Raw genomic sequence first — 13944 nt, 5'->3', positions numbered from 1 at the left:
ACCGGACACGACTGAGCGACTTAGCACGGACAAACGGGGGAAAGCTGAGAGACTCCCTGGAGTGGATGCTCAGAGCAGTAACTCCATGGTCTGGCCAGCTGAGGTTCCATTTCCCTCCAATCACACCAGGTTACAGCTGCGGTTCCATTTCCCCTCAATCACACCAAATTACTTAGTGTTCCCGGAATATGCTCCGCATACTCAATGTTTCTACCTTTTCCATTACTGCTCTTGCTGTCTTAAACCCCTACCTGGAAAACGCCACCTTTCTCCACCTTTCCTTAACCCTCGGTCAAAACTCAGACTTTATTTGATTTCAGCTCAATTTGTTCACATATTTTTACTCAAATCATTTACTAAGCTCAACACAATAGTGCCTTTGGCAAATCAAGTTAAAACAGGTAAGTTGTTGGTTATCCACAACAGGCCCTGAGTCCCCAGAGCCAGCTTCTGCCAATTGACATCTGAAAAACTTACACTGTAGATGCACACCCCATCATTTTAAAAAAATCTTAAACCTTAAATTGTCATTGTAACATTAAACAGGGACAGGCTTATAAAAACTGTTTTTAATATCCAGAATGAAAATTAAATTCATTAAATTCATTCCTCTAATGATAACATTTTAAATGTTTGTATGAGGCTGAAACTTGGGTTGATCTCAATTTAGGTTGACAGCATTTCAGATTTTAATCATTTTTTTCTAGCACCTGTGACCTGTACTTCTGTAAATCTATTTTACTCCTGTGATTTTATGCAACTTGTAGTTTTAGAAACTAAAAAGAAGAGAATCACCTGCAGTCCAGTTGTTAGGACTCTGTGCTTCCTCTGCTGGGGGCTCAGATTCTACCCCTGGACTGGGGGATGGGGAACTAAGATCCCACAAGCCCTGCAGTATAGGTCAAAAATTAATTACTTAAAAAGCAAACAACACATAGGGACTTCCCTGGTGGTCCAGTGATTAAGAATCTGCCTTCCAATGCAGGAGACATAGGTTCCATCCCTGGCCAGGGAACGTCTTAAGATCCCACATGCCTTCAGGACAACCAAGCCTGCACATCAAAACTACAGAGCCCATGCATCTTAAGGAAAGATCCCCAGTTAAGACAAGATACAACCAAAAATAATAAATAATTGAAAAAAATTAAAGACAGGATTTTTTTATGGATTATGGTTCTAATTTTATTGTCAGCATTTCTTAAAAGTTAAATTTTAGTTTAGTGGGAGTCAAAATATCTAAACCAGTCCTCCCAAATCCTTGACTAGATATTATATTTATTTACTTTTTAATTGTGTGATATTTTACACACATAGCAGTACATTTGGGACTTCCTTAAGTGGTTAAGAATCCGCCTGCCAATGCAGGAGACATGGGTTCAATTCCTGGTCCAGGAAGATTCCACATGCCGCAGAGCAGCCAAGCCCTGTGCAACAACTACTGAGCCTGCACTAGAGAACAGCTCCTGCTAACCACAACTAGCGAAAGCCCTCACAAAGCAATGAAGACCCAGTGCAGCCAAAAATAAATAAAATTAATAAAATTTAAAAACATTCCAGAGGCTGTGGTGAAGGCCTTTAAATAAAAAACTTCACCAATATCTGCTACTGATTTTTTTTTCCAGCTACTCATTTTTAAGGATTCAGTTTCATTAGTATTAGTACCTCTTGAGATACACTAAGAGATAAAGTATGTTGTCTTGGTGGTGAGAAAGGAATGCTTTTAATATCTTTCCCATATTTTTCCTCATTTTTCTGAAATAAGCATGTGTTTCTTTTGTAATAAAAAAACAGTATTTTTGCTTTGGAGGGAATAAAAACCTATTTAATTAATTATTTTCTTAGTGGAATTAATATGTTCTTTGTCTTTGAGGCTTGGTTACCTCTATTACAATTGCTTCTATAAATATTTGCTTTCTAGACTCTCTACCCAGTGGACTGCTTCCTCTTCTAGGATGGAGTTCATGCCTGATCCATTCCCTATGCCTAGCACAGCTCTAATGCAAAGACCATCCATAAATGCTGCATGGAGGAAGGAAGGAAATAAAGAATGACCAATATCCAGCCCCTGCCACACTGATAATGCTTTTGTTACCAAACCAGATTTATTTGCTCAAAACATGGCAAGTCAAATGCTAAAGCATAGAGGTTTGCAGCAGAAAAACAATTCATTAACAAGGCAGCCAAGCCAGGAGACAGGAGAACAAATCTCAGATCCGCCTCTCTGAAGGCTTGAGATATAAAGAAACAGGGTGGGGGACTTCCCTGTTGGTACAGTGTTAAGAATCCGCCATCCAATGATGGGGACATGGATTTAATCCCTGGTCGGTGAACCAAGATTCCACATGCTGGGGAGCAACTAAGCCCCTCTAATCACAACTGGAGAATCCCAACTGCCACAACAAGAGCTAGCACAGCCAAAGTTAAAAAAAAAAAATTCTAAGATCACACGGTGATCTTAGGCATGGGGGAAGGTGATTAGAGATAGGAAAAGGTAAGGTAAATGGTGTTCTGTGTGCTCATATCTGGGTTATACACTTCTTCATGGGATGTATGTTTAAAAATGCAGGCGCTTAGCATGATCTGATGGTGGAGTTTTGACCCTCTTATGTCAAAAGGCTATTCATTGGACACCTGCGTGGGCCCAGTTTTAGGGTCAGTGTTCCCAACCAGTCTTAGCTAGCTTGAACAGAACATGAACTGATTCCAAGTTCCTAAGAAACAACTTGAGCTCCCGTTGCTATAGCGACCCACACTTCAAAGCTGTTATCTGTAGGGGTGGTTAAGGAGTCTTGTGATATATTACCCAGGCTATGTGATGCTTGAAGGGTATGAAATTAGAGAGAGAGAGGGAAAAAAAAATAAAACACAATTTAAAGCTAGCTTAATCAGTGAAGGGAGTTTACAAGCAGAGGGGGTTTTTAAACAAGTTGTTTCTTATCTATTGTTCTGTAAAACAAGGTAATAATTTGCTAGTCATAAGCCTTTGTTAACCCTGTGGACACAGTTTGATTTTCATAATGAAAAGCTGAGTTGTTTAGAAGAACAATTTCTCCTCCTTTTATGTGGGAGGAAGATCTGCCAGATAAACTGATTGTGGCAAGAGGTGAAGCCAGATGGGAAAACCAAGTAAGGGAATTCATTTCCTCCTGGATATTAAAGATGTTATCTGGTGTACATGCCTCTGACAGGGCAGTCAGCAGTGGGGTAGGTGATTCTGGATGGAGCACTCTATCTTATGCTGCATCTACAGACCAGTTTTGCAAATTTAATAAATCCCTGGCAGTCTGAGATAGTCTGCCCTCCTGTTTCCTCCCCACCCCTCCACAGTCCAGCCTGAGAGAGTAGAGCACACTGCAAATCCCTGTTCTGGTCTCTGCCCAGGACATGAGAGCCTTATGTACCTGGCTCTTTCAAGAGAGGTGACATATGCCTTGGGATGATGGCCTTACCTCTAAGACACTTGACATTTAAAAAGGATTGTTCTTACAAAATATTTAATGGCTACAAAATGATACTTATAATATATGTATAAAAACTGAGTACATTTATAATCCTCTGTACCCACATCCTAGTGTAAGAAGGAGAATATCACTTTTGTCTTTTAAGAACCCTGCATTTCTGTCTCTGCTCTATCCCTTTCTCTTCTCTCAGAGGTAACCACTACCCTGAATATTACATTTATCATTTCCTTCAAATTGTTTATTTTTGCATGTTTGTGAGCTTTAGGTAAACAGAATTGTTCTATATTTTCCCCAATATTTGCTTTTCCATTCATTTTTATTGCTATAGTTTCCATTGTATGAATCGCAAAAACTTGTTCTATTTCAGATGGCAATAAAGACTGTTTCCAGTTTTTTGCTAATTACAAACAGTGCTGTTATGAATATTCTTTTTAATATTCTTGATGCAGTCAGTGAGTTTTCCTAGGTTTATCGATGAGAGGTTAGGTGGGTCACAGTAATAAACATCTTAAGCTTTACTGGATGATGCCAAATTGTTTTCCAAGGTGATTGTATCTATCATAACAAATTGTAATCCCAACAGTAATGCTTCATGCTTCAACTGTTAGACATCCTCACCAATATATGATCCTCACACATTTTGATTTGTTTTCAAATCTGTAAAGCATTATCTCGTTGTGGTTTAATATGCATTTCTGAATTTCTAATGGTATTTAACATCATGATTTATGTTTATTGCCTATTTCCACTCTCTTTTTTGAAAAGTGCCTAATCGAGTCATTTGCCCATTTTTCTTCCTAATTTGTAAGATTTCTTTATATATCCTGGGCATTAATTTTTAGTTTAACAAATCCTTTGTTAAGCATAAATATGTCTTATCTATCCAGCTAAACTTCTAGTCCTGGAGGTAGAAAATAGGGAAAGACAGTACAGAAAAATAGATCAGACCAGGAAGGATCCTTTAGGGTTGTCTAGCTTCTAAGTCGTGTCTGATTCTTTTGTGACCCCACGGGCTTATCCCCCAGGCTCCTCTCTCCATGGGATTTCCCAGGCAAGAATACTGGAGTGGGTTGCCATTTCCTTCTCCAGGGGAAATTCTCAACCCAGAGGTTGAATCCGAGCCTCCTGCACCTCCTCCATTGGCAGGCAGATTCCTTACCACTTCCCTGAGCTATCAGGGAAGCTCCTTCTTTAGGGTTACAACTTGCTATTTATCCCTTGTATTTCTCTCATCGGTCAAAGTGCTGGAGGCACAGAGAGAGCCCTGTATGTGCCCTTCAGTGAAGCGAAGATTTTTCAAGAGTCCAGGAGGGAAGGTTACAGTTTGCCTTTGTTTTGCTTTTCTTTTTTCAAAAACCAATCACAACAAGGCAGATTTCACAACAAGGCAGATTTCACAACAAGGCAGATGAAGAATGCTGTCAGATTTTGATATATCCAGATGAGGGCGTGAACACGTGGAGGTGAACTCGCCGCTCTCTTCGGTGGTTGGTTCGGGGAAGTTTCTTTTGTCCCAGGTGTTGCCTTGTGGTTTCCTGCACGTGTGCGGTGTCTCTCCAGCTTCATGGAAAGCTCTCTGAACGGCCAGATTCCATTGGTTTCAGTCTCTCTAGGCCTGGCACTCAGCAAAGTGCTCAGTTCTCTTACATACTTACCTACAAGGCCACAGAAATGCAAAGTTCCGCCGCTGTACTAGGAACTACAGTCGGGGAGGCAGGAATGCGCAGTGCACCGAGTGGGTCTCCTGCCTGTCTTCTGTGCGCTTAAGGAATCTCCGGAGAACGTGTCTTCGGTCGGGAAGTAGGGATCCGATAAACGTTTTAGAGGAGTCTTTGGGTGAGGTGGGCAGAAGCTTGGGAGACCTCAGTGGGGTCGCCCTTTGCTTCCTGTTGGGCTTCACAGGGGCTGGGACGGGGACCAGCAGGACTTTGGAACCTGTTACTGGAGGTGTTGCTATAACGGGGTGCAAGGTCAACACGCGCGCTGGGCGCCACGGCCCAACGCAGCCAGCAGAGAGAGCTCGGGGGCCGCTCCCAGCTCCGGCGCACCGGTGCGGGAGCGACCCCCCCACTACCCAACAGAGGTCCCTCCTCGCGGCCGGACGACCCTCGGAAGCGGCGGGTGACAACACAGGGTCCCAGGGAGCTGCCCCAGGGCTGGGGCGGGTCTCGAATCACCGAGCTTCAGGCGCGTCAAGGGCGCCCGCTCCTGATTGGCCGGTCGAGGGGCTTACGGACCAGGAGCTCAGGGATTGGCGCAACCGGAGGCCAGAGTCGGAGTAACTGGACTCCAGGCGGCTGGTCGCATTCCCGGAGCCTTGAAGGGCTGGCGTCGGCGCCCGACCTAAAGTCCAGGGAAGGAGCCTGGCCGGGACGCACGCACCATGCCCTACCTGCTCATCAGCACCCAGATACGCATGGTGAGTACCCGCTGCCAGTCCCTGGGAGTTGGCTTTGGGCCCCGGGCGGGGGGACGCTGCCGGCCGCACCTTGGCGCCTCCCTCCCGGGCGACGCCTGCGGGTGCCGGGACGCGGAAGCCGCCTGGGACACGCCCCTGCGGGCGGCGGAGGAGGTTGGAACTCGGACCCTGCCTGGATCCAGGGACTAGGGAGCTTCGGCGGCCGGGCCCTTCCGGCCGCCGGGCCCCTCCAGCGCCGGGAAGGGGGACTACGTGCGTGCGTCCCCGCCACCCAGGAGTTCCGGGCGCCTGCGGCTCAGGTCCTACCTGCCTGCGGGAGGTCGAAACCTCTGAGAGACTCAGAAAGTCCTGCTCTCTCAAGCGCAGCAACCATTGCCCTACACAGAGCCGCTCCGCCGGGCAATGAGGGGTGGGAGGAATGGACTAACCTAAGGAAAGGAGGTTTGAAAAAGAAAAGGATGTGCTACGACACTGAGACCCCTGTGCCAAGTGGCCCGCCTACAGCGACGACCTGCGCCCGTAGGCACTCCAGGAAAAGCTCTTCTGAGACCTTAGAGAAGAAAGAAGAAAGAACCCGGACATGACCAGGAGGGTTAGAGGTGTGAGAACATCCATTCAACAGTAAAGCCACGCCCCTTTCCCTGGGCACAGTTTCCTCTGCAAAAAGAAGGTGCTGACTGTACAGAATGTGACTGGGTCCCCAACCTGGGCAGCAGGACGCTCGTCTGCCCCCTACCTCTCCAGTGCTCCGGTGATCCATCTGGACGTACATGGTTCCCTAGAGATGCAGGAAATAGCAGATGAGCTCTCCACTGGATGGGAGAAGTCTTGGCAGTGGTTTAAGAGCCAGCCAGCTGTGCAGATGGTAAAATGTAGACTCCTGGGTCCCTTCCCAGATCTCCGGAAACACTCTGTAAGCCTGGAGTTTGGGAATTCAGTGCTCCTGAAGCAATTTTTTAAACTAGCAGTTTCATTGGTATATGATATATATAACCACAGAAGTCACAAATTTAAAGTGTACAGTTCAACAGGATTGGGTTTTGGTTTGTTTTGGCTTATTCAGAATTGTTCAACCATGACCATAAACAATTTTAGAACATTTAGAACAATTTTCGTCACCTTAAATAGAAACCCTATACCCAAACCCTGAACCTTAGCTATCACTCATTTCCCCTGGGCCCCTCAGCCCTAGGTAACCACTCGCCTACTTTTCATCATAATATATGGTCTTTGGCCTCTTTCACTTACATGATGTTTTCAAGGTTCATCCGTATTGTAGCATGCATCAGTACTCATCCCTCTTTATTGTCAAATAAAATTCCACTGAAAGGCTATATCACATTTCATTTATCCACTCATCAGTTGACAAACATTTCGGTTGTTTCTACTTTTTGGCTACTATGAATAATGCTACTGTCTGTGCAAGTTTTTATGTGGACATACATTTGCATTTCTCTGTTCTCTGGATGATTCTGATACAGATAAACGCAGTGGTGCCTGGCATGAAGGTGCCAGTGTTGGGCACTGCCGAGTCCAGCCTAGAGGGGTCAAGGAGGCCTCACATTGCTCAGTCTGATGACTGACGGACTCCACCCCTTCCCAGCTTGTGTTTAGCCCCTAAGATTCCTTCCCTCTTCCTCCAGCCTTTAACTGAAGTGGGCTCAGATAAAGGCTAACTGCATACCTTGACCTGGCAGACAGCCAAGCAGCCTCTGTGGCTTACCTTGCAGGAGGTGGGCCCCACCATGGTGGGCGATGAGTACTCAGATCCAGAACTGATGCAGCATCTGGGGGCCTCAAAAAGAAGTGTCCTGGGAAACAACTTGTAAGTAGTAGCATTCCTAAGACTCTTCTCCCCGGCAGCCCCGAGGCCTGTCTTTGTTCCATTTACACAAGAAAATGCCCCTGCCCAGCCTCAGGACCCCTCTGCCTGTATCCTGAGGATCTGTCCTCTGTAGGGTGGGTCCCATCTATGCAGCCTCACCACAGCCCCCCAGACTTGCTCTGAGAGCTTTTCCATTGGCCCTCCCTTCACAAGGGAGCCCCTGGACAAGGTACCAGGACAGAGTCCAGTCCCCTGAGTACAGACTTCTGCTAGTGCACTGCTTCTTGCCTTACCCTTTCATCTCTAAGCTGAATCCCATCAAGGCCAAGACAGGCACAGAGGAAGACTCTGGCTTGAAGAGCTGAATGAGTAACAAAGCTCAGCCCTAGAAACAGGATGCCTGGGTCCTGCTTCCAGTTTAGCTGCTGCCTGGGGACTTAACCACTTCCCTCGGCATCCTTCACCCCAGCTCCAAGTCTTAACAGTGATCATTAATTCCTCTTCTACCCCTCATTCCTTCCTACCCAGTGGACAGGGAGAACCCTGTCCACACAGGCTAGAACTCCTAAGAAAGGTCACCAGAGTGTACCCCAGTTGGGAAAGAGGTGAGCTGGCCCTAGCCCCTTGGTCAGGATTGCAGGGCTGAAGCCAACCCCATCCCTTTGCCATAAGGCTTTTGTCTCTAAGATGCCCAGCCTGGGGCTTGAGCTCTTTATCTACCTGATGGCTCTTCAGAATCAATTAACCCTGAAAGAAGGGAAACCAAGCACTCTTCATCCTAGGGGGCAGCACCAACAGCCAGGAGCTCTTGAAGGCCAACCTTATTGCTCCAGGACTACAGGACAGCCAGGCAAGAGGACAGAGGCCTGGGGGATGGCCCTGGGAAAGGAGGCTGCTCCCTCGAAATTGGCAGTGACCCAGGGCATGTGGGCTATTTTCAGACTAACAGAGGTGTTACTATCTGCATGACATCAGAAAAGCTGCTTTACCCCTCTTGATTCTCTTTCTTATAAATAAAATGGGAATAACAGTACCTCCCTTAGGTTGTTGACAGGAATAAATGAGATGATGCAAAGAGCTAAGCAGGAGACAGGGCAGGGAACATTTGCAGAAGGCCACCTGCAAACAGCAGTCCTGTTAGGAGTACTCGTGACCAGGCCAAGTCTGCAGCAGATACTAGGTTTGTACGCGGCTGTGCTGTGTACCCTCTCATGCCACTCTCCTTCTCTTCGCAGCTCTGAGTACTACGTGAATGACCCTCCTCGAATAGTCCTGGACAAGCTGGAGCGCAGGGGCTTCCGTGTGCTGAGCATGACAGGGGTGGGCCAGACGCTGGTGTGGTGCCTGCACAAGGAGTGACCCTCCCACACTGAGGAGCGCCAGTCACCCCTTCTTTTGAGTGGCTGCCATGGACCCTGACCCCAGGACCCTGCCTTGCTCACCGCCCTGCCCCTTCTTCCCAAATCGTCCTTCTCCTTGGCCCAGCACCACTGGGCAGTGAATGGCCTTCTCTGAAACCTGTCTCGAACAGTGTGGAAGGGTAGGGGCCCTGGCCCTAGTGCCCTCCGCTGCCCCTCCAGCTTCAGGCCAGGCGCAGGCCCTGGAGGAGGCCCTGTTCTATCAAAAACTGAGGGGCTGATGAGCCAGGCTGCCCCTGGCAGGGAGCTGGGTACCCCTGTGGAGCATGGCTCCAGGACTGGGTGGGTGGGGCCTGCATAGCTAGTCCAAGCCAATAAAGGGCTGTGATGAGAGGTTGCTCCTCTGCTCTGCTGGCCACTGACTCTCACCAAGTGGAGCGCCTCCCTGGGGTCTGCCCACTCCCTGGGAGGGAGAGCCAGGCCTGGGCAGAGCCCAGAAACCAGGACCATGCTTGGGTAGGCCCACACCCTATACCTATGTATGCAATAGAGGTAGACTCTTAAAAAACAGAAAGTTTATTGGTGATGTTTAAGAAAAGGCTGTGGGAGGGGAGGGCTGGAGGCAGGAGGTTACGTGGGCTGCCCCGCCTGGTCCTCCTGCTGCATCTGGGCGATCAGCTGCTGCCTCTCAGCTGCCTGGCGCATGCGCATCATGACAAGGCTCTCGTAGTCCCTCTCGGACACCACCGAGCCCTGGGGACAGAGGGAGACAGGGAGGGATCAGGGTGGCAGGGCAGTGTCCCACAGACTCCAGGCTTGGAGGGCGGGGCCTAGGCAGAGCCGCCACCAACGGTCAAGGAGAAGGCTGCCCGGGAAAGGGAGGACCCTGGAACATCCCGCAACCCCAAGCCACCCATATTCCCTCACAGCAAGCAGGCCTTTGGCGCCAGGCCAGCTGCTCAGCTGCTTCCCTCCAGCCCATCAAGCAGCTGCCACCCCACCCCGCCTCCCCCTCTCCCAGGCCCTTTGCATCTGCAGGCAGCTCGGTGACTCACTTCTCATGCTCTAGCCAGGCCCTGGTCTCCCTCATGTCCTCCACCCCATGGTTTCTGCCTTCCATCAGTTCCCAGGGAAGAGGGTTTGTTGAAGGTGCAGAAATATACCGGCTCTGCCAGGAGGAGGTGAGAGCACTGTCCCCTCCCAGATGCCCTCCCTTCCTGTGGTCTGGCTCCTGCTAAGGACACAGAGGGAACCCCACCCTAGGAGGAGAGGGAAACAAGAGGCCAGCCTGCCTCCTAAAAATACACACCGGGGCTCCCGGAGGGCAGGGCCCTGGCTGCTTCTTTTATGATCTTGCCAGCACAGTGTGAGAGATTAAAGAGGGCAGTATTTTAATAATCAAAAGAATAATAAACAACCACCTCAGTAGGCCAAGGCTGTGGGCTGGAGAGGTGGCTCTGCAGGAGAGCCCCGAGCCACCGACCTCATGCCCTGATAAGGTCTGCAGTGGGTCTTAGATCCACTTCCTCCCTCCTTGCACCTGAAGCTGTGTGAATACAGGTGAAGCCCACCAGAAGTGGCACAGAAGCAAGCCAGGTCAGGGGGGGCTGCAGAGCAGAGAGTTTCTTGTAGTACCCCAAGCTGGTGCACCTTCGCGGAACAAGCCAAGAAGAAAGTTTGGTGGTCAGTGACCCAGGGAATTAGAAGGGAGTGGCTAGGGTTAAGATGCTAGGCCCTGGCCAACTGGTTTGGAGTCGGGGATGTACGGAACCAGGAAGTGTTACTCAGCCCAGATCCCCCTGTTCCTCCCAACAGCCCCACGCCTCCTCCTCTCTCCCAAGCTGCAGCAACTTCAAGGAGAGTTGCCCTCTCCGCCAGGCCCACCTCTTAGGCTTGGCCCAGCCCCTTCCCCAGACGACAGACCCCAGATGAGGTCCACACAGCCTGACAGGAAGGTAGGACCCTGGCCCTCAACTGTCCTTTCCTGCCCTGAGGCCATCTGGGTAAATCAAGGAAGGGTGAGGAAACAGCAGCCAGGTTTGATGTCAGGTCAAGGGGAGGTCAGTTCTCCCGTCCCCAAGGTAATGCTGCTCTGCTGAGAATATCTGAAGTCACTCTTGGCACGCCCCTGGGAGGAGCCAGCGCTTTATAGGTGCAGGGCTGCCCACCCTTAACACACCCTCTGCCTCTTTCCTCCTCCCCATCCCTGCGGGTTCTGCTAATGAGGGCCTGTCACTGGGCCCCAGGTCTGAGTCACCCACACCAGTGACAGGTCCCTTCCTTCCCCAACAGTCATTCCACAAGCCTGTCTTTCAGTCAACTCCCACCTCTGAGTTCCTCACTCCAGACACACAGGAGCCACCAGGCTGCCCACCAGGGCCCAGAGCACTGGGGCTGTGGAGGAAGAGGAGGCAGTGTGGTGACACAGAGCAGGGCTGCCCGGACAGCCCCCAGAGGAATCTACAGCTCCCTGGTGCCCCAGGGTTTTGGCCGCGCAGCCCAAACCCCAGCCTGCAGATGCTGCAATTACCTCAGAGCCTGAACACGACTTCCCACCTGACTGAGTCAACCGAAGACAACAAAACATCTCCAGCGCCACACGCAGAGTCACAAACAGCCAAGCCAATAATCACAGTCAGAGCTACCAGCGGAGAGGCCAGTCCCCTGCCGGGGCCAGGGAGAAGCCAGCAGAGCCGGAGAGAAGCCCAGCCCCACGGAAGACAACGCAGCCCTCATCTACCACAGCTGCCCGAACTCCAGCTCCGTAAGTGCTGTTTCCTCCTCCTGGGGTTTTTCCACTACCCTACCGAGTAACCGGGCCACTCCTGCCCCTCTGGGAAACTCCTGTCGCCAGGCACTCCCAGCTCTCGGCTCTCCTGGACTGCCCTGCACGCCCTCTCATCATCCAGGATGCTCGCCCACGCTTCGTGCTGAGCAGAAACCCGGAGGCCTCTGCTTCTGCCCTCGAGGGCTGCCTGATTCTCGCTGTTCACTGCTCCAGCGGGGTCCGATGGTCCCCAGCTGCCGCTGACCAGGCTTCTGAGGTACCAGGCTGGTCTGAGGGCTCCCCAGGGCCCCATGGAGACTTGGCGCAAAGGCTCCTTCCGCAGCCCCTCCTTCTTCAAGCGGCTGAGCCTGGGGCGGCCGCGGAGACTCCGGCGACAGGGCAGCGTGCTCAGTCAGGCCAGCACGGCTGGGGGGGACCATGAGGAGTACAGCAACAGAGAGGTCATCCGGGAGCTGCGAGGGAGACCGGATGGCCGGCGCCTGCCACTGTGGGGGGACGAGCAGCCCCGGGCCACCCTGCTGGCTCCGCCCAAACCGCCGCGTCTCTACCGGGAAAGCTTCAGCTGCCCCAACATCCTAGAGGCCCGCTCCGCAGAGTACACTGCCGCCTACTCTGCCACCCTGCCCTCCACGCTCTCCGTGGCAGGCACCCTCCACCAATCCTCCGAGGAGGACCTTACGGACACGCCCCCCTTCCAGAGGACACCTGCTCCGGACCTCAGTGATCCCTTCTTCTCCTTCAAAGTGGACCTGGGGATTTCACTTCTTGAGGAGGTTCTGCAGATGCTGAGAGAGCAATTTCCCAGTGAGCTCAGCTTCTGAATGGGAGGAGGGTGGGCAGAGGTGGGGTGACTGAAAGAGGTGGGAGCCTGGGGACCCAGAGAAGAGGGGACAGTCGGGGATTAAGGTAGGGATAGAAATCCAGGTCCCTGCCTGCCCCTCCCCCAACCCCTGGGGTCCTGAACAGTTCTCTGAATCACCCCATGGTGGAGGGACAGAGGTATAGAGGCAAGCCAGAAATGTGAGGGGGGTGCCTGCTGGCAGGAGCCCTGAAGACAGCTAGCTAGGCTGGGAAGGGAGGCCACGCCTGCAGCCACAGGGGCCAGGCAGAGGGACAGCGGCATAAGGGCAAGTCTTGGAGTGGAGGACACAGACTGGGCTCAAAGATGGGTGCGCTGTGCCAGCTCCTACATGTGGCTGTTTAAAGTCACACTAATTAAAACTAAATACAATAAAAAAGTCATCCCAGTCACACCAGCCACATTTCAAGTGCTCAGCAGCCACATATGACTAAGGGTTACCACACTGAACGGCAAACGGTGAACGTTAACGTCACTGGAGAAAGTTCTGTTGGGCCACACAGGCCTAGACCATAGCCTGGTGGGGGTAAGGGAAGCATATGGGACCTGCCAGGGAAGGGAGAGGCTTGTGGGGTAAGAAGAGTGAGGCTGGGGGAGATACAGAGAGTAACTCAGGAAAAAGTCCAAAGAAATCACTAGCAGGAAAGGGGGCGTGAGACTCAAAATGCCAACACGGCTGCCCGGAGCACTCCCTGGAGCCCAAGGAAGGAACTTGAGGGGATGTCAGGCACAGACAGCTTCAGAAGAGAGGCTTTGGGGAATTCTTGGAAATATTTGTGATAGGAGCCCTGGGGAAATGCAACGAAATATAGTGCAGTTGTCCCTCCTTCCTGCACCCATGAGAATATGGGAGGTCTGATCAGGGGACGGACACAAAGCTCAAGGCTGTTACAGTGAAGAGGCACAGCTGGTCTCCAGAATCACCACCAGGATCAAGGAGCTTTGCTCAAAGACTCTGATGATGGGGGTTGCGGCGCTGCCCTGACGCCTGGCCAGAAGACCTGGAGCCGGAGCCTGGCTGGCGGCATGTGGTTCTGGCACACACTACCTCCACGATGCAAGCCTTATGGGCTCCCCGTTTCTACTCTGTGTGCATGTGCCAATCAGAAAGCTTCCCTGGGGGTGCAGATGATAAATAAAGTTCTTTATTACATAGCCTATGGCGTGTCATCTGGGGCTGTGAAATGCTAGGACTTACCAGGGGTAAGGGGAGAGAGAAACAGTCTCTAAAGAG

At 51.0% G+C, this 13944-nt stretch overlaps 3 protein-coding genes across 3 annotated transcripts in view; 2 read left to right on the top strand and 1 right to left on the bottom strand.

Annotated features, from left to right (window-relative positions):
- The first annotated feature begins 5575 nt into the window (after nt 1-5575).
- GCHFR (GTP cyclohydrolase I feedback regulator) lies at nt 5576-10201 on the top strand. The gene is made up of 3 exons (XM_068963835.1): nt 5576-5880; nt 7611-7705; nt 8941-10201. Exons 1-3 carry the CDS (start codon nt 5845-5847, stop codon nt 9062-9064), a joined length of 255 nt encoding a protein of 84 aa, XP_068819936.1. The 5' UTR covers nt 5576-5844; the 3' UTR covers nt 9065-10201.
- The window catches only part of DNAJC17 (DnaJ heat shock protein family (Hsp40) member C17), a 28573-nt gene continuing 24266 nt past the window's right edge, over nt 9638-13944 (bottom strand). Inside the window, exon 11 of the mRNA XM_068963832.1 lies at nt 9638-9816. Within this exon, the coding sequence (XP_068819933.1) occupies nt 9694-9816 (123 nt within the window). The 3' untranslated portion in view covers nt 9638-9693. The remainder of the gene's footprint in view (nt 9817-13944) is intronic.
- C2H15orf62 (chromosome 2 C15orf62 homolog) lies at nt 10335-13862 on the top strand. Its single transcript, XM_068963833.1, has one exon. The coding sequence runs from the start codon at nt 12142-12144 to the stop codon at nt 12670-12672; it is 531 nt and encodes a 176-aa protein (XP_068819934.1). The 5' UTR covers nt 10335-12141; the 3' UTR covers nt 12673-13862.

This window comes from Capricornis sumatraensis, chromosome 2 (assembly GCF_032405125.1).
Source record: "Capricornis sumatraensis isolate serow.1 chromosome 2, serow.2, whole genome shotgun sequence".
In the NCBI taxonomy this organism is placed as follows: domain Eukaryota; kingdom Metazoa; phylum Chordata; class Mammalia; order Artiodactyla; family Bovidae; genus Capricornis; species Capricornis sumatraensis.
The sequence above is the reverse complement of the archived record's forward strand: the minus strand, read 5'-3'. Positions and strand labels throughout refer to the sequence as shown.